General features: G+C 44.7%; 1 protein-coding gene and 1 non-coding gene across 2 annotated transcripts; one reads left to right on the forward strand and one right to left on the reverse strand.

Annotated features, from left to right (window-relative positions):
* Positions 1-3002: 3002 nt before the first annotated feature.
* On the reverse strand, positions 3003-7650 carry bcl11bb (BCL11 transcription factor B b). Its single transcript, XM_063001898.1, has 3 exons — positions 7341-7650; positions 5663-5823; positions 3003-5425 (listed from the first exon to the last, which is right to left on the reverse strand). The coding sequence occupies exons 1-3, from the start codon at positions 7648-7650 to the stop codon at positions 3410-3412; spliced, it is 2487 nt and encodes an 828-aa protein (XP_062857968.1). The 3' UTR covers positions 3003-3409.
* Positions 7651-9838: 2188 nt separating this feature from the next.
* On the forward strand, positions 9839-9920 carry trnas-gcu (transfer RNA serine (anticodon GCU)). The gene has a single exon. It is a non-coding gene; the product is annotated as a tRNA-Ser (tRNA).
* The last annotated feature ends 13801 nt before the right edge of the window (positions 9921-23721 follow it).

Below are 23721 nucleotides of genomic sequence, written 5' to 3' on the forward strand. Positions count from 1 at the left end.
TCTTCGATCAGTGGTGATCGTTTAGCTCCGAGCATCAGAAACGAGACGTCCTGGTCATCTCAACAACTGTGCAGTCTTATTCTGGAACGCAGCACAAGCACCGTACTACAAGTATCATACGCAATAAACGTCGACCACCAGACTTAATCGTCTCTGAATCGTTTTCATTTGACGAACGGGCTGCACTTGCTCCTCTGTGTTTGTAGAAAAATCCACAGTTGCATCAGAGATTCAGATTTAAAGTCTATATGTGTAAGTCAGACTGAATTGTAGTAGAACAGCTGCTTTGTCTCAGGGTATCAGAACGGGCATTTTGTTCAGAACGGGCATTTCTTTTCTCATACTCTTGTAAAACTGCCCTAATTTTACTTATGATCCTTAAAGCATGAGTACAGTCACACAGAGAACAGAGCGCGGTGAGCCGGGATTGACGTGTCGATCAGAAAAAATAGAAATTCATACAGCATGTTTCACCTGATTTAAACTTGTAAATCTCTACTTTTACTCAAACAATCAAACCAGCATCACAGCGGCTGATTGTGGAGTTTATTTAAAACCCTAATGATAAAACAATTACCAAAATCGGGTACAATAAGCAGCAGGGATGTGTAAGATGTTCTTAAAAGTAAAACGTAACTAGTCTGATTGTAATATTGAACAGTCTTGATCGACCTGTTGGGTAAAAGGCAACAGGCATAAAAATGTGGTAAACTGAAGATGAATGATCTGGGGGGGTTTTTTTCCGACTGCTCCCGTATTCTAGTGTGAATACTTGGGACAGTTGTCACGCCGGATACCCTTCCTGTATCCGGGCCTGGAACAGGCACTAACAAGTGCACCTCAAATAGATAGGCTGTTTCGATTACCCTCGTCCTCCTACATTAGTAAATCACGTACATGCAGGCTCACAGCACCGCTCAGATCTCAGCAGTAGTGGGCGAGCGTCACCTAAGTGCCGTGATTATTGATCTGATAATACGTTTTACAAAGAGTCTAAATAGACTCGGTTAAAAAAGATAATATAAAAAATAAAACAATAAGATTGCTGATTTGAGGTCAAAATTCTGCAGGAATTCAAATGCTGAAAATACTAAACGAGCAGCAGTAATGCCAATGCTAGGTGAAAAGGAAATGGCAAATTCTGATGATTATACAGTATTTAAGAATTAACTGTGGTTTTGTTCAACATTGTGAATCCTACATGTTTTTAAGAACTATTTTATTTAATCAGACTTTAATAAGCAGAAGGATTTGTGCTGGTATGTTCTCAAATAAAAATAAACAGCATAATGAAAATCCTAAAATTGGCTGGACTAATTTAATGATAATTTGTTTATAATACTGTTCGGTCCTGACTGAGATTTTGGCTCATTTTGTTTGAACACTCTTGTATGATCCTGTATGTTCACATTACATTTCTTTATTTAAATCAGCTGTATATTATTTAATTGACACTGTTTTGCAGGCCCTTTTGAATAAAACACCTCGTACAGTACATCTTTCTTATCTTGGTCAGTTATAATCTGAATGATCGTCGAGAATCAAGGGACAAATGAAGGATGTGGGATCGTGTTCACTCAGACAACATCGTCCTGGTCCAAAACCAAACAAAAAAAGTCTAGATTACAGACAGAAGATAAGTAGCACTGTAGAAAATGCTAAAGAAAATCTCAAGTCAAAAATCCTGAAATGAGCAGCAGGCGTTCATGATGAGACACCTTATGATAGGAGTGAATAAGAACGTACTGGGGCTGCAGGAGCCTCCTGAATTTGAGACGACACCCCCGCGCTATTTTAAGTGCTCGTTGCTGATTGTAAGTGTAACGTAGGTAGGAATTAGGGTTCGAGAAAACGCTGACAAAAAATGTTAAAGATACTAAAATAAGCAGCAATACTTGCTTTCTAATAAAGTCAAATATAAAATGTGATGTGATTAGAAACACGTTACAACCCCATCAATTTGGGATATTAGCAAAATAGTACCAACACATGACAATTTAAGTGCTGACTGATGAAAGGATTTAGATTAAGATCTAAAAGAGATACATAAAAATAAAAAGCCGGGACACATGACGTCCTTCCTTAAGCATTTAAGTGCCCTACAGGATAAATATACCAGTATAGCAGATTTGACCATGGTGGTGCGTGGTGGTAAATCGAGTACAGCCCAGCGTTATGGGTCCCGGGGACCTGGGTATGAACCTTCCCTCAATTTTCTGTAAAAAGTCTGTGTGAGCTTTATTTGAGTACCATTGCAGCGAGTGAATGTGTGAGTATGGGTTGATCTGCAGTCCCCAGGGTGTTTCCAGGTGGTGCTGGATCTACTGCGACCCTGATCAGAATGATTTAGCAAGTGATAAAAACTGATCGACGTAATACTGGATGGTTTTAGCTGAGGTGATGCTGGAATAGTTTGTAATACTACAAATCCTGTGTGTTAATACCATGATTTATTTTAATTAGCCTCAAATGAGTAGGTGGGTATGTCCCACTACACCCTAAAGCCACGCCCATTATCATGTGTGTAAGGAAAATATAAATTGCATGGTAGCTGTGAAAACTAGATATAGAAGTTCATTTGTGATAATGCAAACACTCGGATTCCAGGCTTTAGAGGAAAACATCAAATCAACAATATAAAAAGATATTAAATGAGTGTATTGTGGTCGGGAAAACATATTTTGTTGTTTGTTGTTCACGCTTGACAGCTGAAATCATAAAAAGTAATAAAAAGCAAATATTCGCTTTGATGGTGGTCGAAAGGAAATCATTAAAATACAGTCAAACTGTCCGCCAGCTGCCTGAGACGTCCCTGCTATTCCGTACATCTAGAATTTGTTTAATATTTATTGTCAACTTGACATTCAGTGCTTTATGTTTAATAAATCACCCACGTCTGGTGGGACTGCAAACAGCAGTAGTACTCAAGAAAAAAACCCTCTGATTTTTAGAAGTTAGCTACTTCTTAAGAATTTAGCAGGACATGATATATATCGATATATATTTTCTTCCTTTCAGGAAATCGCTTAAGGTAAAGGTAGTAAAAATGCCCAAATCTCAGTATGTGTCATATCTTAACTTAATCTAACAAAGAACCCTGCACATGGCAAAATGAAACCTGCACGTGCCGTGTATCATCAAGACGTGATCCAATAAATACAGAAATTATTGCACGGTAGAAAAGGCTCCATGAACTCATAATGGACAAGATTCGTGTCGGGTGCGGCGTATGCCGGCAGGGCGTTTTTTTCAGATCCATCCACAAACATGAACTGTTCGTATTTCTCAGGTGGCGCTAGCTTTAAAAACACACAAAACTGAAACGAAACAACAAACGAACGAATCATCCCCCAAAGTCTATCGTCCGAAATATTTATCCAAAAGATTATCCGTCTGAACCCAGAGAGTCTCAGGCTCGGTCGGTCTGCTCCAGTTTGACATCGTTGCTCATCAAATGTTCTCCGTGCCACTTCTTCATGTGTTTCTCCAGCGTGCTGTAAACACTAAAGGGCATGTGGCAGATGTCGCAGCGGTACACATCTTTGCCGAACTGGCCGTGGGTCTTCATGTGGCGCGTGAGCTTGCTGCTTTGGGCGCAGGCGTAGCTGCACAGGTCGCATTTGTACGGCCTCTCGCCCGTGTGGCTGCGCCGATGCACCGTCAGGTTGCTGCAGTTCTTGAACACCTTGCCGCAGTACTCGCACGTGTCGCTCCGGCGGCTCTCCTTGGAGCCGGGCGGCCTGCCGGGACCGGGGCCTCGGAGCTGGAGGTGTGGCGTGCTGCTGCCGCTCCGTCCCGACAGCGGACCGCCCTCTAGAAGCTCTCCGGGGGGTGTGGAGAAGCGCAAGCTGCCGGTCTCGGAGGACGAATGCTCGGAGGAGGTGGCGAACGGAGACTGTCGGGAGTCGCCAAAGCCCAGGAAGGGCTCCCTGATGAAGTGGCGGGAGGCGGCGTAGCCAGCCAGGAGCTGAGAGTACACATTTTCAGAAGATATAAGAGGCAAGGGTGGAAGCTCCAGATCCTTCTCAATTTTGATTCTCTTGGCGGAGGAGCTGGAGAGTCTCTGGTTGATGATGGATGGCGGTTTATGCTGGAACAAGCTTGGCATGGAGTCCTCAGGTCCGCACCCCCGGCCATTTACCATGGGTCGACCTTCTACATCCATTATCCTGGCGGACGAGTCTGTCTCCTCCCTTGGCTTGGTGCCCTGAGGCAGTCTCAGGTGATTGTCAACGTTATTGTATTGGCTTTCTCTGTCATTGGAGATGGGCTTTTCATTCGCTGAGGGCCGCAACTCGTTCTCTCTGTTCCTGCTCAGCTCTAAGTCCATGCTGAAATTGGACCCAGGTCTGCTGCTGCCGTTCTGTTGCTCTTCCATTTCCTCCTCCTCTTCGTCCTCTTCCTCCTCCTCTTCTTCGTCCTCCTCGTTCTCCAGACTTTCCCTGCCCTCTCCACTCTTCAGCTCATCTCCTGTCAGATCACGGCCACCCCTCTCGGGCGAGCTGCCCACCGAGCCCGACTTGTGCATGTGGGTCTTCATGTGCCGCTTGAGCTTGCTGGCCTGAGAGCACGCGTGATCGCACAGGTGACACTTATAGGGCCTCTCTCCGGTGTGACTGCGCCGGTGCACTATCAGGTTGCTCTGGAACTTGAAGGTCTTGCCGCAGAACTCGCAGGACTTGACCTTGCCTGTTTGACTCAAGGTCGGTGAAGAGCTGGGTCTGGGGGCAGCCGGCAGGGGCTGGGCCGGGGCTCCTAGGAACGGTCCGGGCTTGGCACCGGGTTGAAACAGGGTGGGACTGAGGAGCCTGTGCACAGGGGGTACACGATTGGGAGAGAGAGGAGGTGTGGGTCCTCCGTTATTGTTGTTGCTGGCCAGGTCACGGAGGCGGCGCGAGAAGTCCATGGAGGGTGGCTCCATGGGTATCGGTCCTAAACGCATCACCCGCTCGAAGGCACTGGGATGCTGGGTAAGAATACCCATCTCTTCTGGGCCTAGACGCTCTAGGGGGTGACGAGGTGGCGGAGGTGGGCTTACAAACGGCGGGGTTTGTGGCAGACGGGTTTCCATGTATCCGCCAGGCTGAGGTTCTCGCAGGAAAGGCGCAGCCATGCGGAGCAAGTGGAACGGGTTGGTGTTGTCCCCTAGAAAACTTGCGAGAGGTGAGCGAGGGAGGGCATCTACTCCCAACGGAGGGGGTAACGCCATACGCGGAGTGAGGAAGCAGCCGGAAGGGTGGTTGTCCAGGTAGATTCGGATGCCGTGGATGTTCTGCGCATGCTGAAGAAGGAACCAGGCGCTGTTGAAGGTCTGCTTGCATGTTGTGCAGATGTAGCTGGATGGCTCGTCTTTGCCTAAGAGACACAAAAGATACACGGTGTGAATAGAAGCGTAAATATTAGCGCTTAATTCCACGACGCGCTCCTAGGAGAGGCTCCGCTGGCACGCTTTAATAAATTTCGTGTCATTGCCACATCTGTTTGTTTGCGGCGGTGGCTTAGGGTGTAATCAAAGGGAAGAGTCGTCTATGATGAGGTTCATGGATCATTTCACTTTAAAAATTAAACATCCGACACGTGAGCGGCATCTCGGCGCGCTCCGGTGACAGCCATTTTATGAGCTAAAATTAAAATTGCATCGCTGTAAGTGGCGGAGCCGAACCATCTGATACTCCGCCAGGTTATCGGTGGCCTCGCGGCGCCTGCTGTTTGCTAAAGCCTCGGCGGACGGGATGTACGTGTTTACGACTGGGTGAGGATCAACTGCTGCAGGGTGGAAGGTTGGTTGTGTGTGTTTCCCTGAGACTTCCCGAGGGCTGCAGCCTTACGCAGATGGAAGGTACCGCCCGAAGGCCTCAACGCATTATGCTAATGCTAATGCCAGACAGGCTTTAATATACAGCTCCATTCACATGCACACACACACAAACACACACACACACACATACACACACTTGCTATTTGCATATGGGGATAAGTATGTAGCAAAGAAATAGGAAGCCAGAACAGGGGGGTGGTCATCAATTTTACCCCAGACTCATAAAACTGCATTACAACCATTAGCATAATCATTCACACAGACACTATATAGTGTATAGTGGATTAAATAGCATATTGCTATTATATTACACGCATTGGAAGAGCAATATAGCCAAATAAACTGGTAAAAATGTGTCGATTTTTCATCTTAATATTTTTTCCCTTTGAATTATTTGTGCCACAATCTATCAAATCCTTCAGCTAATTCGGAGTTGGACCAACTGGTCAAATAACAGAAGGAACAAAGAGGTTTGTCTTGGTCTAATATCACATCACAGGACCATCAGTGCTGTAAACATTAGCAAATTATAAACAGTAAAGGAAAACAGCACTTTTTGGTATCTACATGCTTCCCAGCTGACAAATATGAGCAAATAAACATGTAATTATTAGCATTAACGTTACACAAGTGCTGAATATTTAACATGAAAAATATTGTCATTGGTTGGGAAGGTCTCTCACTGGCACCAATCATTTTAAATGATATTTATAACGATCATGTTCCTCTGTAAACATATCGATGATGTAAATCCCAACAATGTTGAATTCTCTAAATCTGGAAATGATGGTCTTACTGGAAATGTCTCCACTGGGATCTGTAGGTGATGGCAAAAACGAAACTGGCAAAAAAGCGTTCGCTACGCCTGCCAGCATGAACAAAACAACGGCAATAAAACACTCACTTAATTTACATTTTATTCATACAGACCTGATGTAATGTATTATTATAGCTCTATTTATGCATTCATCTTCAGCAACTGCTTCAGGGACGGAGTGTTGGGTTTTTGCATTCCTATATTAAATATTCTATTTATTTTATAGGTATTATTTCTAGTTTGATATTAGAATATTAGTCTATTGTTTTATTTTAGAGTAACAACATGGTCACTACACCAGTCCTAATATAAATCTTATACTCTGCTTAATGAGTGATAATTCTGTCTTGCTTGACATCAACTCATTAACTGAATGTGGTATTAAATAGTGGATCCAGTCATTTTAATAATTATATATATTTCTTAATGTTTCACGTTTCCTCTCCTTGTCTGGAAAGTCAAACTGGCTGTACATCAAGTATTAAAATGTTTATTTATTGTTTATTTATTTTCCTGATGTTTTCTTGGTGTTAATGTTTAGACTGTTATAATCCTGATTCGTTTATTCATTCTCATTTCCTTGTTCCGTATCCAACATCATATCATAAACCATTTCAGGTTTTATTTTTATTACGACGAGGTTTGGATTCGGTTTGAGACGTTCCTCAGGAGGCTCATCTAATACTTGCTCTGTTTAATCTGGACCATAAAAGGGGAGGGCGGGGGGGTTCCTCTGAAGGAGATCTGATATTGTCTCTCCGGCCGACGAAAGCTGGAGGGTTCCTCCGGGGTCATAACGAGAGGCTCGTGCGACACGCGCTGTATCCTGCTGGCTCTGATTTGCCGGGGAGGCGAGCGGGAGCGTGCCGACCCCGTGTCCGTGTTTGGTTTGGCCGGCCTTCACAGACACGTCTGACAGGAAGGAGGACGGATGATTAAGAGAGGCCAGGGGAGGAGGGGGAGGAATGGGTACTAAAATATAGACGGCCGGCTCCCTTCCCGGCTCAGCGTGCATGGAAGTGAGCCCAGTGCTGAAGCGTGGATCAGGAGTGGACTCAATTAATGTTCCAACAACGCCTCACACGTTCCTCATATGGGTGGCAAAAGGGAATTTTCTAAATAGAGTGGGAGATGGGAGATGGCAGTGAGACAGACAGAGGAAGGAAAAAAAAAGGAGATGGGTGAGGGGGTGTGAAAGGCTCTTTTTTTATGAGGATGCGCCCCTGCTCCGCGTAAATTTGCGCATGAGCTCAGGCAATTTGCATCTTATCACTTCTTACAGAAAGAGCCATATGTTGGCAGAGGAGCGTGTCGGCTAACAGACAGCCGGGCCTAATGACGACCAAAGACAAATTTCATCAACTTTCAAAACAAGCGTGAGAGGGGCACCCATCGTGAAGAAGTTAAAATATGCTAATGACCCATCAGAGAGCCGTCTCTTGCCATGCCAGCTTGTGTGCAGGGATGCTGTGAAATTACCCATCAGCCACCTCAGGATCACAAATCTCCATCTGATCATGGCCCATTGGGTCGCGCCGTGTGGCACCAGGCAGGGCCGTGCCACACCACTCTGCTCCCTGCCGCACGACCCGCTCTGATCCAGCCAATAAAAGTCTTCATTAAGAAATCATTGCCACTTGCTCTGTGATTCAATTTGCAGCAATTACCGCTGGAAAAAAAACGCTCGCCATGGGCCATGGAGGTCAACTAGCAGTTAGCGGAGTGAGTACGCTGCGAGAGCCTAATGGCCGTACCCACAGCCTCACACTTCCATAAATATTAGCGGGATTACAGGCTAAATCAGGCCGCGGTTGCACCGAGTTTTAGTGCTTGCTGGGCTTGTGGCACTAATAGAAGAGGAGGGGTTCGCTGCCCATCACATTGTATCTGTGTGTGTGTGATTAATGAGGCGTGTGTGTGAATGTGTGTATTAGATCTGGTCCGGCGTTTAAAGTTCCCCACCCTCCAGGGTTCGGTGTTATCAGCCAATTAATCGTCCTTAGAGAGAGTTGGTTCAGATTTAGCTCTCATTTAACCTCCAACTTCAACAAAAGTCAACAAAGCAGCCAAGGTCCATCGTGTCTGTTATTTAACAGCATATCTGGAATAATAAAGGTCAAATAAAAACACCTGAGGTACAGTTTAAACGCCTGAATTTTTAATTCTAGGTTTTATTTATAAATACAAGAGTCAATGAGTTATCATCAATTTTTAAAAATAGTGCCTCAGAATTTTCCTCTTTCACACTGCTCCTGTGTTTAGGGGTCACAACAGTGGATTTGGTCCACATACCAGACTTGGCACAGTTTTTAGAACAGAGCCAAGTGGATTAAGGGCCAACAGTGGATGCATGGCAAAGCCTGGATTTGACCCAACAATCTTCTGATCCAAAGCTCTACTCATTGACTACCACTGTCCTGTCAGAAGTGGGATTCGAACCCACGCCTCCAGGAGAGACTGCGACCTGAACTTAGACCGCTCGGCCAGCCTGACACCTATGCTTGTCATTGGCTAGGCTGTTTCGACCTTCCGAGCTCAGACATTAGCCACTCATGTCCGACCAGCCAACAGCACCACTGAGATTCAAACCCTATATTTACAGACACACGTGTGCAGTACAATAGAGTTTATTATCCGTATATCCCAGCTTGTTTAGAAGCTGGAGTCAGAGCTCAGGGTCAGTCAGCCCAAAAGGCGAGCGTATTAAGGGCCTTGTTCAAGGGCCCAACAGTGTCTGCATTTGAATTTGAATCAACGATCTTCAGATCCTAAGCTCTACCTACAAGGCTACCACTGTCTCAAAACATGAGTTCTGTCAGAACCCACGCCTCCAGGGGAGACTGCGACCTGAACGCAGCACCTTAGACCGCTCGGCCATCCTGACGTGTGTCAGTCTACTCTAGGCTGTTTCATCCACCACCACTCAGACATTAGCCAAATTATATCCATGCAGATGCCCGTCCAGCCAACAGCACCACTGAGATTCAAACCCTATATTTAGATCCAAGGTTCAAATCTGTAGTACTTGTGTTCTTAATGTTCTCTAAACGGTATCTAATGTTGCTTATGTTACCCTGTGTTGTTGATTTATGTTAATGTAAAACAGATTATTGGCAACACTGTTTATATAAAAAGTTTAGCCAGTAAAGCGTTTGAGACCAATCTAGCCACCTAAAGTGCCTCCTACCAGCAACTTACAAGCAGACGAGGTGGCCGAGTGGTTAAGGCGATGGACTGCTAATCCATTGTGCTCTGCACGCGTGGGTTCGAATCCCATCCTCGTCGATATGAACTTTTTTTGACTGCTCTCTTAAACGAACTCAGTCTGCTTTGAAAATGTTTGCTGCTTATTTACCAGTAATAGTAGTAAACAATTTCCACCTGTTTTCATACCACCAACTAGAATAATTTACTGTGGCAAATAATTTGCCTGGCCGGGCGTACACAGAAACACAACTGGCTATGTTTTTTTTTGGGGGGGTGTCAGAGTAAAGGCTGGTATGGGTGCCTGTGTGAGTGGGGACAGTTGTGGCCTAGTGGTTAAGGTACTGAACTAGTAATCCAAAGGTTGCTGGTTCAAGCCACACCACTACCAGCTTGCCACCGTTGGGCCCTTGAGCAAGGCTTAGACAGTATTCTGTCACTGTATGTCGCTTTGGATAAAAGCGTCTGCTAAATGCTAAAAATGTACATGGTCGGATTAGCTTAGCGTGACTTCCATATGTGCGGGCACACAACACTAGCAGGCCGCAAATTAGACACGTGTCGGTGGGCGTGGTGATCCGGCTCTCTTGATCAAATTGGGGGTTGTACAAGCGACAGCAGATTTACAATCAGGAAATGAAAATGAGTCGACTGGGGAATCAAGAGGGAAAATATAAGAACCAAAAATTTTATTCTGCGATAATAAAAAAGAAGAGATAGCGAATGGCATCTTTCAGATGGCACACGGCTTGAACTTGTTTGTATATGTTAGCACGACTTGCGCCTAGCACCGCTCCCCAAACCTGTCACATTCCGAGCTACGGCTGAGGATTTGCATAAAGAACAAAGGACGAGGTGATAACACGCAGTGTGACACCCCCACCGCCCCCCCGCGCCGTCCACGCCCCCTCTGAGCACCTGTCACAGACTGTGTGACACCTGGCACGGTGCCCGCATTAGCATGGTTGTGATCTGCGGCTCCCGGGCACCCACAGGGGCCTCACCCCGCATGGCTGATGTCTTGTTTGAGATGACGGTGGCTAATCAAGGGGCCGTACTGCAATGTGAATCACACACACACACACACACACACACACGCATGATGCTGTTGTGAACAACTACTGTCGCCACCAAGCACAACAGGACCTCATGGATGCTTGTGGGTACGATAAAGACGCTACAGTGGGGATTTAACTCAGTAAGTCAGGCAGTTGAAACAGGTTTCTCTCTTTTAGTGGTATTTTTTAAATTGGTTTATATTGTTCACATTATGTTTTGATTTAAGTAGATTTTGTAAGAATTGTGAATGAAAGATGAACAACATGGACAACAGTTGCTAACAGGTGTATTAAATCAATGATATAAAATAAATCATTTGCCTCCAACTTTGTAGCAACAGTTTAGGGAAGGCCCTTTCCTGTTCCAGCATGACTGTGCCCCTGTGCACAAAGCAAGACATGAGAAAGCATCTCAAGTGGTTTGCACAGACTCTAAAAATGTGCTCCGTCAACATCCAACAAGTCACAGACGAAACATTCTGTCCAGTCTGTCTCTCTGGAGTTTGTAATGTAGTGTGGGTCACTTTCGGGTACTACCCTATGTCCTAACATAACATGCCTTTCGGTAGACTGGCTACATTAAATTGCTCTTAGTCATGAGTGTGTATGAATGAGTAAGTATGACTGGTCACCAGACCGGCCTGCATTGGCTTGGCACCCGGTCCAGGGTGTAGTCCCAGCAAGCAGTAATTCTCAGAACATGTTTAGGATCACCCACAGCTTTAAGTGGGATTCTGCTAACTTTGATAATATTGTGTGTCATTTTCTCTGACACTGACATTATCTCCCTGTCCAGGCTTAGGATCAGCCAGGACCCTGATCAGGATTCAGCTATCTTTACTAGTATTGCCAGCTGTACACAAATTCTCCTAAACTCAGGCATCTGCACTTCTTGCCCACCTTATGGCCAGTGTTACCAGGACAGGATCAGGATCATGTGCTTATTATAAATAAGCAAGCGAATGAATAAATGTGTAAAATCAGCAGCTTCATTATCTTTACCGGTCGTAACATGACCGTACCTTTAAACCCAACTACTACTAAAGACTGCCGCAAATGCCTCTCTGACCCCCTTCGCTCATGAATCCTTGGCGAGATGTTTGCTGCCCAGCAGGTGGTACGTGTGTGCCAGTTCGGTAAGCCTCCATAAACGTGGCTACATCTCCATCACCCAGCACAGGCCAGGATCCACAGGCAGCTAGCAAATTTGAAACACACACTGTGCCTGAGTGGTGCGCCATGATCAGATACACGCGGGGAGAGAAAACGGTGCTCGGTGCCAGAGGCAGAAACAGACAGTGAAAAATAACCGAAATGACGTGTCAATAAGAGCTATGACCTGGCAAGAGGAGGAGAAGAGAGAGAGAGAGAGAGAGAGCGCGCTAAGCCTTTCGCACCGAGCCTGAATCATGGTTCGGGCACGAGCCCCAGTATGTGTCGCTATGCTAAGACCTGGCTGGCAAGAGCCGCCAACCATGAGCCCATGGTGAGGGGCTTCAGGGGTTTGATGGATGACACTTGAGCTTGCAGCTGAAAACAGACGCAGACCGCCAAGCGAAAAGCAGGGGGGAAAAAGCGACGGGAACGAGATCAAAGGTAACGTGAGCCGGGCGCTACACGCCGCCTCAATCTTCCCTGGATGGGCACCATCCACCATCCCACCCACGCATCCACACACGCTCCATGAGAATGAGAAACTCCACACACATCAGAGCGACAGTAGGTAGCTCCTGCTGTCGGCTATGAGCCCTAAAAAATGTATCCCACCTGTGGGAGGCGTATTGATCTTTTCAATTTTGCAGCCGATTTCATAACAACCATATGTGCCTGTATGTATACTGGAACGTGTGTGTGTGTGTGTGTGCACTTGGGCATGTGTGTGAAATAGTCCCGTATGTGAAATAATTGCCCAGCCATTTTTTGGGATAACGTGCACCATAATGGTCCCCAGCTGAGCGCAGGCATCTAGACCCATTTAAAGGCCACTGTAAAACTCGGCAGACCTTCAGAGTGCCTTCCAAAACAATCAGGCCGCTATAATCAGTGTGTGTGTGTGTGTGTGTGTGTGTGTGCGCGCACTATAAAAACTTCTTCTCAGATGCCGCATGGCGGGAGCCGCCACACATGCCAGCCACCTTACTGCCATGCCTGTTGGCACTTAGCCCCGTCGCTGCCTACGTTACAGATCTGACTGTGTGTGAAAGTGTGTGGGAAACTCGATCGCTTGGGTTTGAGCTTAGACAGAAAGAACCGTGTCTGTGAGTCCCAGACCGAAAATATCTGGACACCTGACCATGAGCTTGTTGGACATCTCATATTAAAAACAAATGCTATCTGTTCAGCCAGAACAACAAACCACTCATCTGAGAAGGCTATTAAGTATGTCTGTGAGAATTTGTGCCCATTCAGCTAAAAGTGTATTTGTATGGCTAGACTAAGAAAGCCTCAGTTAATGTTCCAGTTCATTCTGTACACCCAGTTCATTAAAACACGTCTTCATGGACCTGACTTTATGCATAAGCTCACAACAGGAGCAGGAATAAGAATTCCCCTTTCTGCTGCTACAAGGTTGTAATTATAATCGATTTGATATGATTAATTTATACGCCGGGTAAGGGTGGGTGGGGCTGGAACTCCACACTGCTGTTTATTGGTACTGGAGTTAGAAAGTGTGAACTGAGGGAAACAAAGCATGTCTGTATTCTGTATTCTAACAACAATGATAATGATTGAAGCTTGATACAGAACGTTACACATATTGTTAGATCTTCTTTGTTGTTGTTTTTTTTATTTTAACGTCATGTTTTACACTGTGGTTACATTCATGACAGGAACGGTAGTTATTCATTACACAAAGTTCATCGGTTCACAAGATTATATTGAACACAGTCATGGACAATTTAGTGTCTCCAATGCACCTCACTAGCACGTCTTTGGACTGTGGGAGGAAACCGGAGCACCCGGAGGAAACCCACGCCCCACCTGGGAATCAAACCCAGGACCTTCTTGCTGTGAGGTGACCGTGCTACCCACTTAGCCACCGTACCGCCCCATTATTAGATCAAACATCCCAGACATATTTATAGAAAGATAGAACAATAGTTAGAACATACATGTGACCATTAAATATATATATATATATATATATAAATATAAATAGATAGACAGATACATATAGATATATACATATATAGATGCATATCTAAATAAATCATAAATATCATAAGTAAATAAAAAATTGATTCTATACATTTACGTTTACGTTTTAGTATCCTAATAGCAATAACATAATTATACATATTTTTATATTTAAATTAGAAGTACATTTGCATTTTTTAAATTCTTTCTCTTATTGTTTTTAATATTTTATTTTAATATAAACTACCTCAGGTATATTTTTGCACTATATAGATGTGTTTGCGATTTTTGCGAACTGCTGCTGAAACACTGCACTTTCCCTTTGGGGATCAATAAAGTAATTAATCAATTATTTAATCAATTAAATTAATCAATTCTATTCAAGTGGCTGAAAGCAAACATATAGTTTAAGAAAAGAAGAAAAGAGAAAAAGAAAACGTAAAGTATTTTAACAATATACTAACAATATTGTGAAACTGACTTGTTCAACTGGCTGCAATAACGCAACGAGCAAGGATTCAATAAATCACAGTGAACTCATTCATGCCAGTCAGGTTTGAACAGAAACGGCCACGTCAGCGACCCAAATCCCCCCTCAGATCCAGCATGTACCATTCTCCTGGCTCCAGCCGTGGGCGAAATAAACAAGAGAAGATTCGTTTTTCCCTTGGCTGTTATCAAGCCGATGCATTTCAAGCCCTGGCTCGGTTCCCTGCATAGCTTATGCTAAAGGAGGCCCTTTCATCTAGCCAGTGCCTGTAGCGCCAGGGCCGCGGCTAACTAAGCGAGCGCATCGGGACAAGCCTTTACTGGCATGAACAAAATCAGATAAGGCCTTATTTCATTTCACAGGGGCTCCCGGAGAGACAAAGAGGGTTACTTATGGTACTGCGGTGTCCATGACTTTCAGGTCTTTGAGTTAAACCTGCACTGAATTGAAGTGGCACCGGGTCTTATTAGCGTCATACAGCAAAAGCTTTTCATCGTTATTCAAAAAAAAAGATCACAGGCTGCATTTCAGTACATGTAGCAGTACATGAGAGTGGAGCTCACTGAGACTTGGCCTTGGGCAAAGCTAGACCGGTTTTAGTTTACCGTACGATGTCACAAGAGGTGAAGCCAGGTAAAACTGTCAGCGATCAACTGTTGAGCCATGAGAGAGTTCAGCCTACATGTCGGAGATGTCTGGCTTTTGTTTGCTTAAAGCGAAATTGGTATCCACAGCAAAGCAGCCACGGTCAGTGTACGGCATTTATCACATCAAAACAGTTGAGGATTAGCGCCAGCGAAGGGAGACGTCCGAGTCTGCAGTTTGTGAGAAAGAAAAAAGGGAATAAAGTCGCTTGTAAAATTCGTATGAGATTGTCTGAGTTTAAAAGTTTGTTTTTACTGTGCCACCCAAAACGTGGTGGTGAGCACAGCCACTGTGACTGAGCCCAAAGCTTCTGGTTAATAAGGCTTTAGTGCAGAATTAAGCTCAAGCGATGAAATCTCACGATGACTGAGACTCTGTCATGTCTGCAGAGTGGAACTGTTTGTGTTAACCAGCGTCAGATCTTATTCACTTTAAGTGTAACCCTGTGTGTGTGTGTGTGCGTGCGTGTGTGATGATAGATGATGGCCAGGCGTGAAGGTTGCACAACCGGTTTGAGTGTGCCCTGAACCTCCAGGGTCCGTGAGAGACAGAGGTAAAAGGGTGGAGTGTTTTTCCGCTGTGTTTGTCTCTGTCTCTTTGAATGTGTCTGTCCCGTCGAACACCTAATCCCTTACTTTGGCAGATTAGGGGGGTGGGAGCCTAAATATGTATTTTTTACAGCTACGCCCGGCTTGTTTGGGGGTGAAGGGCCGGAGATTTTAAAAATATGGCCATAACACCATAATTCTATTTACCAGAATCTGTCCCAACATGAAGGACCAGCTGAATTAGCACATATTTGAGAGAAGGCGAGTCATTTTGAAATCAAGCCGAGACCTAACGACGACTTGGCTACTGCCCGGCACCCGGGTCCCGAGGAACTGGGCTCAAAAGTCACCTCCTGTCATTAATTATGAGGAGTTTGGCATGTTTTTATCGTGCCCTGGTATCCATTCACCTCCCGAAACAAGTAAAAGGTGGACTGGCTTATCTAATTCAACACATCAACATGTGACAGGGTGTGAGGAATGCCCTGCAGAGGATTGGCACCCTGCCCGAGGTGTACTGTGGTCAGACCTGACCCGACACTACCCTGATCATATTAGGTCGTTAAGCTAGTTACAAAAGGTTTTAAAACCTGTTAGGGCCGTTGCGTTGACAGCTTTTCAGAAGTCTGATACGTTAACAAGTAACGAGCTACAAGCAAGTTTGTGAGTCAGGATGGCCGAGCGGTCTAAGGTGCTGCGTTCAGGTCGCAGTCTCCCCTGGAGACGTGGGTTTGAATCCTGCTTCTGACAGAGTTCTTATGATCTAGTGATTTAGAAAAGATTTCCTCAACACATGTCCAGTGTATTGATTTAGTAACAATGAGCTGTACGTCTGTTTATGAAATGTTTTACTGCAATTTACTTTAATCTAGATATTATATTATGATATTAGCTCATTTGCACAGGAAGCCCACATTATATACGTTAAGTTTACAGGATATGCATTGTGCAAGGACCTTGTCACTATACCAAGGACATGGGATGTCACCTATAGGTCATATAGAATGGGTGAATTTTTTAAGGAAAAAGTATCATACAGGGCAGATGGAATGCCTTTATTTGTCATATATACAGATACACATGTAGAGTACAATGAAATGTTCTTTATGCGTATTCCAACATCTTTGGAAGCTGGCATCCCAAGGGCCCAACAGTGGCTGCATAGCAAAGCCAAGACTTAAACCCACAACCTTCCGATTGCCAGCCCAAAGCTCTACGCACTAGGCTACCACTGTCCCTGAGCAACGTTAAAATCAAAAATCTCATGGCGGCGTAAAATAAGTAACCAATTGAGGTTGAGAAGAAGAAAAATAATCCATAAAAGAAAACCATAGGAGATCAGTCACACTCCAGAAGCCGACATGGTCTCATCTGGGTGTCAGAGTTGTGGTTAGCGCCGAGAGACGCGGTGAGAACGAGCTGTTTCTGACAGATCCGATGAAGCGAACGCTCGCTGCACATCGGCTCCAAAACTACAACCAGAGCAATGATGTTTTTCATCACGATCATAAAAACTAAGTCTCTGTTTTCCAAACTGGTGCCATAGCTGGACAGCTTCTCACAAATCGTGAAAGAACATCAGGCAAAGAGGAGAGAGAGAGAGAGAGAGAGAGAGAGAGAGAGAGAGAGAGAGAGAGAGCGAGGACTAAAAAGCGAGAGGGACGAAAAGGAAAACATCTGGCGAACACCGTCAGCACATGCTGAAATTTAGCGGCAGCACTTGCAGCCTAAATTAGTGGCGAGTTTTATTCCCTGCTGTGGTAGGAAAAATATCAAATCGGTTGCCATATGACTACCATAAAGCGGTATGTGGAGCGTTTGATGCCTTCATGTGGGAGATTTTAACTCCTTGCAGGGCCACAAGTGGAGAGCACATGGAGTGTTGCTCTTCTCTGCCGAGCTTTAACCGATCCAGCACGGAGCAGAATTGAAACCAATCGGCCCTCTGCCGGGTGGTCTGGTCCGGCCCTGAGAGACATGACTTGAATCCCATAAGTCTCTGGGGCCAAGCAGGCAATGCCTGAAGAATCTGGAGCTCACTGGTTTGTGCCGTATATTGCAAAATTGGTTCCAGTTTAGTCAATAATAAATCACAACGAATTTGTCATTATTTTACTTCAGAATCACAGTTTATCTACTCGATTTATTTATAAACACTAGGCTAACTTTGTTGGACTTGCAAACAAACTAAACTTGCTAAAAGAGCTGTTGGGGCTTGTTAGTAGAGGATTAGCTACAGTTAAATAGCATCAAAATATCATTGTATCAAATCTCAGTTCTGCCGGCTAGGCTGAGTGGCCACATGAACAATGATTGGCCTGTTGTTCAGATATGGGTGGGATAAAGCCGGATGGGGTCTCTCTCTCATAACTACCTCCGCTGGCTGATTGATAGCACAGAGATGAGAAAAGAGTGCTCTCAGGGTGTGTCTCTCTGTACACAGTGCTGAGTTGCACTGCACTCGCTTCTTTTTGTTCAGTCAGTTCTGTAGTTCTGTAGCAGTCAGTTCTGTACATCTGTAACAGTCAGTTCTGTAGCAGTCAGTTCTGCAGCACTCAGTTCTGTAGTTCTGTAGCAGTCAGTTCTGTAGTAGTCAGTTCTGTAGCAGTCAGTTCTGTAGTAGTCAGTTCCGCAGCAGTCAGTTCTGTAGGTCTGTAGCAGTCAGTTCTGTAGCAGTCAGTTCTGTAGTAGTCAGTTCTGTAGTAGTCAGTTCCGCAGCAGTCAGTTCTGTAGGTCTGTAGCAGTCAGTTCTGTAGTTCTGTAGCAGTCAGTTCTGTAGTTCTGTAGCAGTCAGTTCTGTAGTTCTGTAGCAGTCAGTTCTGTAGTAGTCAGTTCTGTAGTTCTGTAGCAGTCAGTTCTGTAGTTCTGTAGCAGTCAGTTCTGTAGTAGTCAGTTCTGTAGTTCTGTAGCAGTCAGTTCTGTAGTTCTGTAGCAGTCAGTTCTGTAGTAGTCAGTTCTGTAGTAGTCAGTTCCGCAGCAGTCAGTTCTGTAGGTCTGCAGCAGTCAGTTCTGTAGGTCTGTAGCAGTCAGTTCTGTAGTTCTGTAGCAGTCAGTTCTGTAGTTCTGTAGCAGTCAGTTCTGTAGTAGTCAGTTCTGTAGGTCTGTAGCAGTCAGTTCTGTAGTTCTGTAGCAGTCAGTTCTGTAGCAGTCAGTTCTGTAGTTCTGTAGCAGTCAGTTCTGTAGTAGTCAGTTCTGCAGTAGTCAGTTCCGCAGCAGTCAGTTCTGTAGTTCTGTAGCAGTCAGTTCTGTAGTTATGTAACAGTCAGTTCTGTAGTTCTGTAGCAGTCAGTTCTGTAGCAATCAGTTCTGTAGCAGTCAGTTCTGTAGTTCTGCAGCAGTCAGTTCTGTAGTTCTGTAGCAGTCAGTTCTGTAGCAATCAGTTCTGTAGCAGTCAGTTCTGTAGGTCTGTAGCAGTCAGTTCTGTAGTTCTGTAGCAGTCAGTTCTGTAGTTCTGTAGCAGTCAGTTCTGTAGTTCTGCAGCAGTCAGTTCTGTAGGTCTGCAGCAGTCAGTTCTGTAGGTCTGTAGCAGTCAGTTCTGTAGGTCTGTAGCAGTCAGTTCTGTAGCAGTCAGTTCTGTAGGTCTGTAGCAGTCAGTTCTGTAGGTCTGTAGCAGTCAGTTCTGTAGTTATGTAGCAGTCAGTTCTGTAGTTCTGTAGCAATCAGTTCTGTAGCAGTCAGTTCTGTAGTTCTGCAGCAGTCAGTTCTGTAGGTCTGCAGCAGTCAGTTCTGTAGGTCTGTAGCAGTCAGTTCTGTAGGTCTGTAGCAGTCAGTTCTGTAGTTATGTAGCAGTCAGTTATGTAGCAGTCAGTTCTGTAGCAGTCAGTTGTGTAGCAGTCAGTTCTGTAGTTCTGTAGCAGTCAGTTCTGTAGGTCTGTAGCAGTCAGTTCTGTAGTTATGTAGCAGTCAGTTCTGTAGCAGTCAGTTCTGTAGTTATGTAGCAGTCAGTTCTGTAGTTCTGTAGCAGTCAGTTCTGTAGCAATCAGTTCTGTAGCAATCAGTTCTGTAGCAGTCAGTTCTGTAGTTCTGTAGCAGTCAGTTCTGTAGCAATCAGTTCTGTAGCAGTCAGTTGTGTAGCAGTCAGTTCTGTAGTTCTGTAGCAGTCAGTTCTGTAGGTCTGTAGCAGTCAGTTCTGTAGTTATGTAGCAGTCAGTTCTGTAGCAGTCAGTTCTGTAGTTCTGTAGCAGTCAGTTCTGTAGCAATCAGTTCTGTAGCAGTCAGTTGTGTATCAGTCAGTTCTGTAGTTCTGTAGCAGTCAGTTCTGTAGTTCTGTAGCAGTCAGTTCTGTAGCAATCAGTTCTGTAGCAGTCAGTTCTGTAGTTCTGTAGCAGTCAGTTCTGTAGTTATGTAGCAGTCAGTTCTGTAGCAGTCAGTTCTGTAGCAATCAGTTCTGTAGCAGTCAGTTGTGTATCAGTCAGTTCTGTAGTTCTGTAGCAGTCAGTTCTGTAGTTCTGTAGCAGTCAGTTCTGTAGCAGTCAGTTCTGTAGTTCTGTAGCAGTCAGTTCTGTAGCAGTCAGTTCTGTAGTTATGTAGCAGTCAGTTCTGTAGCAGTCAGTTCTGTAGCAATCAGTTCTGTAGCAGTCAGTTCTGTAGCAGTCAGTTCTGTAGTTCTGTAGCAGTCAGTTCTGTAGTTCTGTAGCAGTCAGTTCTGTAGCAGTCAGTTCTGTAGCAATCAGTTCTGTAGCAGTCAGTTGTGTATCAGTCAGTTCTGTAGTTCTGTATCAGTCAGTTCTGTAGTTCTGTAGCAGTCAGTTCTGTAGGTCTGTAGCAGTCAGTTGTGTAGTTATGTAGCAGTCAGTTCTGTAGCAGTCAGTTCTGTAGTTCTGTAGCAGTCAGTTCTGTAGCAATCAGTTGTGTAGTTATGTAGCAGTCAGTTCTGTAGTTCTGTAGCAGTCAGTTCTGTAGTTATGTAGCAGTCAGTTCTGTAGTTATGTAGCAGTCAGTTCTGTAGCAGTCAGTTCTGTAGTTCTGTAGCAGTCAGTTCTGTAGCAGTCAGTTGTGTAGTTATGTAGCAGTCAGTTGTGTAGTTATGTAGCAGTCAGTTGTGTAGTTCTGTAGCAGTCAGTTCTGTAGCAATCATTTCTGTAGCAGTCAGTTGTGTAGTTATGTAGCAGTCAGTTGTGTAGTTATGTAGCAGTCAGTTCTGTAGTTCTGTAGCAGTCAGTTCTGTAGTTATGTAGCAGTCAGTTCTGTAGCAGTCAGTTCTGTAGCAATCAGTTCTGTAGCAGTCAGTTGTGTATCAGTCAGTTCTGTAGTTCTGTAGCAGTCAGTTCTGTAGTTCTGTAGCAGTCAGTTCTGTAGCAGTCAGTTCTGTAGTTCTGTAGCAGTCAGTTCTGTAGCAGTCAGTTCTGTAGTTATGTAGCAGTCAGTTCTGTAGCAGTCAGTTCTGTAGCAATCAGTTCTGTAGCAGTCAGTTCTGTAGCAGTCAGTTCTGTAGTTCTGTAGCAGTCAGTTCTGTAGTTCTGTAGCAGTCAGTTCTGTAGCAGTCAGTTCTGTAGCAATCAGTTCTGTAGCAGTCAGTTGTGTATCAGTCAGTTCTGTAGTTCTGTATCAGTCAGTTCTGTAGTTCTGTAGCAGTCAGTTCTGTAGGTCTGTAGCAGTCAGTTGTGTAGTTATGTAGCAGTCAGTTCTGTAGCAGTCAGTTCTGTAGTTCTGTAGCAGTCAGTTCTGTAGCAATCAGTTGTGTAGTTATGTAGCAGTCAGTTCTGTAGTTCTGTAGCAGTCAGTTCTGTAGTTATGTAGCAGTCAGTTCTGTAGTTATGTAGCAGTCAGTTCTGTAGCAGTCAGTTCTGTAGTTCTGTAGCAGTCAGTTCTGTAGCAGTCAGTTGTGTAGTTATGTAGCAGTCAGTTGTGTAGTTATGTAGCAGTCAGTTGTGTAGTTCTGTAGCAGTCAGTTCTGTAGCAATCATTTCTGTAGCAGTCAGTTGTGTAGTTATGTAGCAGTCAGTTGTGTAGTTATGTAGCAGTCAGTTCTGTAGTTCTGTAGCAGTCAGTTCTGTAGTTCTGTAGCAGTCAGTTCTGTAGCAGTCAGTTGTGTAGCAGTCAGTTCTGTAGTTCTGTAGCAGTCAGTTCTGTAGCAATCAGTTCTGTAGCAGTCAGTTGTGTAGTTCTGTAGCAGTCAGTTGTGTAGTTCTGTAGCAGTCAGTTCTGTAGTTCTGTAGCAGTCAGTTCTGTAGCAGTCAGTTGTGTAGCAGTCAGTTCTGTAGTTCTGTAGCAGTCAGTTCTGTAGTTCTGTAGCAGTCAGTTCTGTAGCAATCAGTTCTGTAGCAGTCAGTTCTGTAGTTCTGTAGCAGTCAGTTCTGTAGGTCTGTAGCAGTCAGTTCTGTAGTTCTGTAGCAGTCAGTTCTGTAGCAATCAGTTCTGTAGCAGTCAGTTCTGTAGTTCTGTAGCAGTCAGTTCTGTAGTTCTGTAGCAGTCAGTTCTGTAGTTCTGTAGCAGTCAGTTCTGTAGCAATCAGTTCTGTAGCAGTCAGTTCTGTAGTTCTGTAGCAGTCAGTTCTGTAGTTCTGTAGCAGTCAGTTCTGTAGTTCTGTAGCAGTCAGTTCTGTAGCAATCAGTTCTGTAGTTCTGTAGCAGTCAGTTCTGTAGCAGTCAGTTCTGTAGTTCTGTAGCAGTCAGTTCTGTAGCAATCAGTTCTGTAGCAGTCAGTTGTGTAGCAGTCAGTTCTGTAGTTCTGTAGCAGTCAGTTCTGTAGGTCTGTAGCAGTCAGTTCTGTAGTTATGTAGCAGTCAGTTCTGTAGCAGTCAGTTCTGTAGGTCTGTAGCAGTCAGTTCTGTAGGTCTGTAGCAGTCAGTTCTGTAGTTATGTAGCAGTCAGTTCTGTAGTTCTGTAGCAATCAGTTCTGTAGCAGTCAGTTCTGTAGTTCTGCAGCAGTCAGTTCTGTAGGTCTGCAGCAGTCAGTTCTGTAGGTCTGTAGCAGTCAGTTCTGTAGGTCTGTAGCAGTCAGTTCTGTAGTTATGTAGCAGTCAGTTATGTAGCAGTCAGTTCTGTAGCAGTCAGTTGTGTAGCAGTCAGTTCTGTAGTTCTGTAGCAGTCAGTTCTGTAGGTCTGTAGCAGTCAGTTCTGTAGTTATGTAGCAGTCAGTTCTGTAGCAGTCAGTTCTGTAGTTATGTAGCAGTCAGTTCTGTAGTTCTGTAGCAGTCAGTTCTGTAGCAATCAGTTCTGTAGCAATCAGTTCTGTAGCAGTCAGTTCTGTAGTTCTGTAGCAGTCAGTTCTGTAGCAATCAGTTCTGTAGCAGTCAGTTGTGTAGCAGTCAGTTCTGTAGTTCTGTAGCAGTCAGTTCTGTAGGTCTGTAGCAGTCAGTTCTGTAGTTATGTAGCAGTCAGTTCTGTAGCAGTCAGTTCTGTAGTTCTGTAGCAGTCAGTTCTGTAGCAATCAGTTCTGTAGCAGTCAGTTGTGTATCAGTCAGTTCTGTAGTTCTGTAGCAGTCAGTTCTGTAGTTCTGTAGCAGTCAGTTCTGTAGCAATCAGTTCTGTAGCAGTCAGTTCTGTAGTTCTGTAGCAGTCAGTTCTGTAGTTATGTAGCAGTCAGTTCTGTAGCAGTCAGTTCTGTAGCAATCAGTTCTGTAGCAGTCAGTTGTGTATCAGTCAGTTCTGTAGTTCTGTAGCAGTCAGTTCTGTAGTTCTGTAGCAGTCAGTTCTGTAGCAGTCAGTTCTGTAGTTCTGTAGCAGTCAGTTCTGTAGCAGTCAGTTCTGTAGTTATGTAGCAGTCAGTTCTGTAGCAGTCAGTTCTGTAGCAATCAGTTCTGTAGCAGTCAGTTCTGTAGCAGTCAGTTCTGTAGTTCTGTAGCAGTCAGTTCTGTAGTTCTGTAGCAGTCAGTTCTGTAGCAGTCAGTTCTGTAGCAATCAGTTCTGTAGCAGTCAGTTGTGTATCAGTCAGTTCTGTAGTTCTGTATCAGTCAGTTCTGTAGTTCTGTAGCAGTCAGTTCTGTAGGTCTGTAGCAGTCAGTTGTGTAGTTATGTAGCAGTCAGTTCTGTAGCAGTCAGTTCTGTAGTTCTGTAGCAGTC

Source organism: Trichomycterus rosablanca, chromosome 9 (genome assembly GCF_030014385.1).
Source record: "Trichomycterus rosablanca isolate fTriRos1 chromosome 9, fTriRos1.hap1, whole genome shotgun sequence".
Taxonomy (NCBI): domain Eukaryota; kingdom Metazoa; phylum Chordata; class Actinopteri; order Siluriformes; family Trichomycteridae; genus Trichomycterus; species Trichomycterus rosablanca.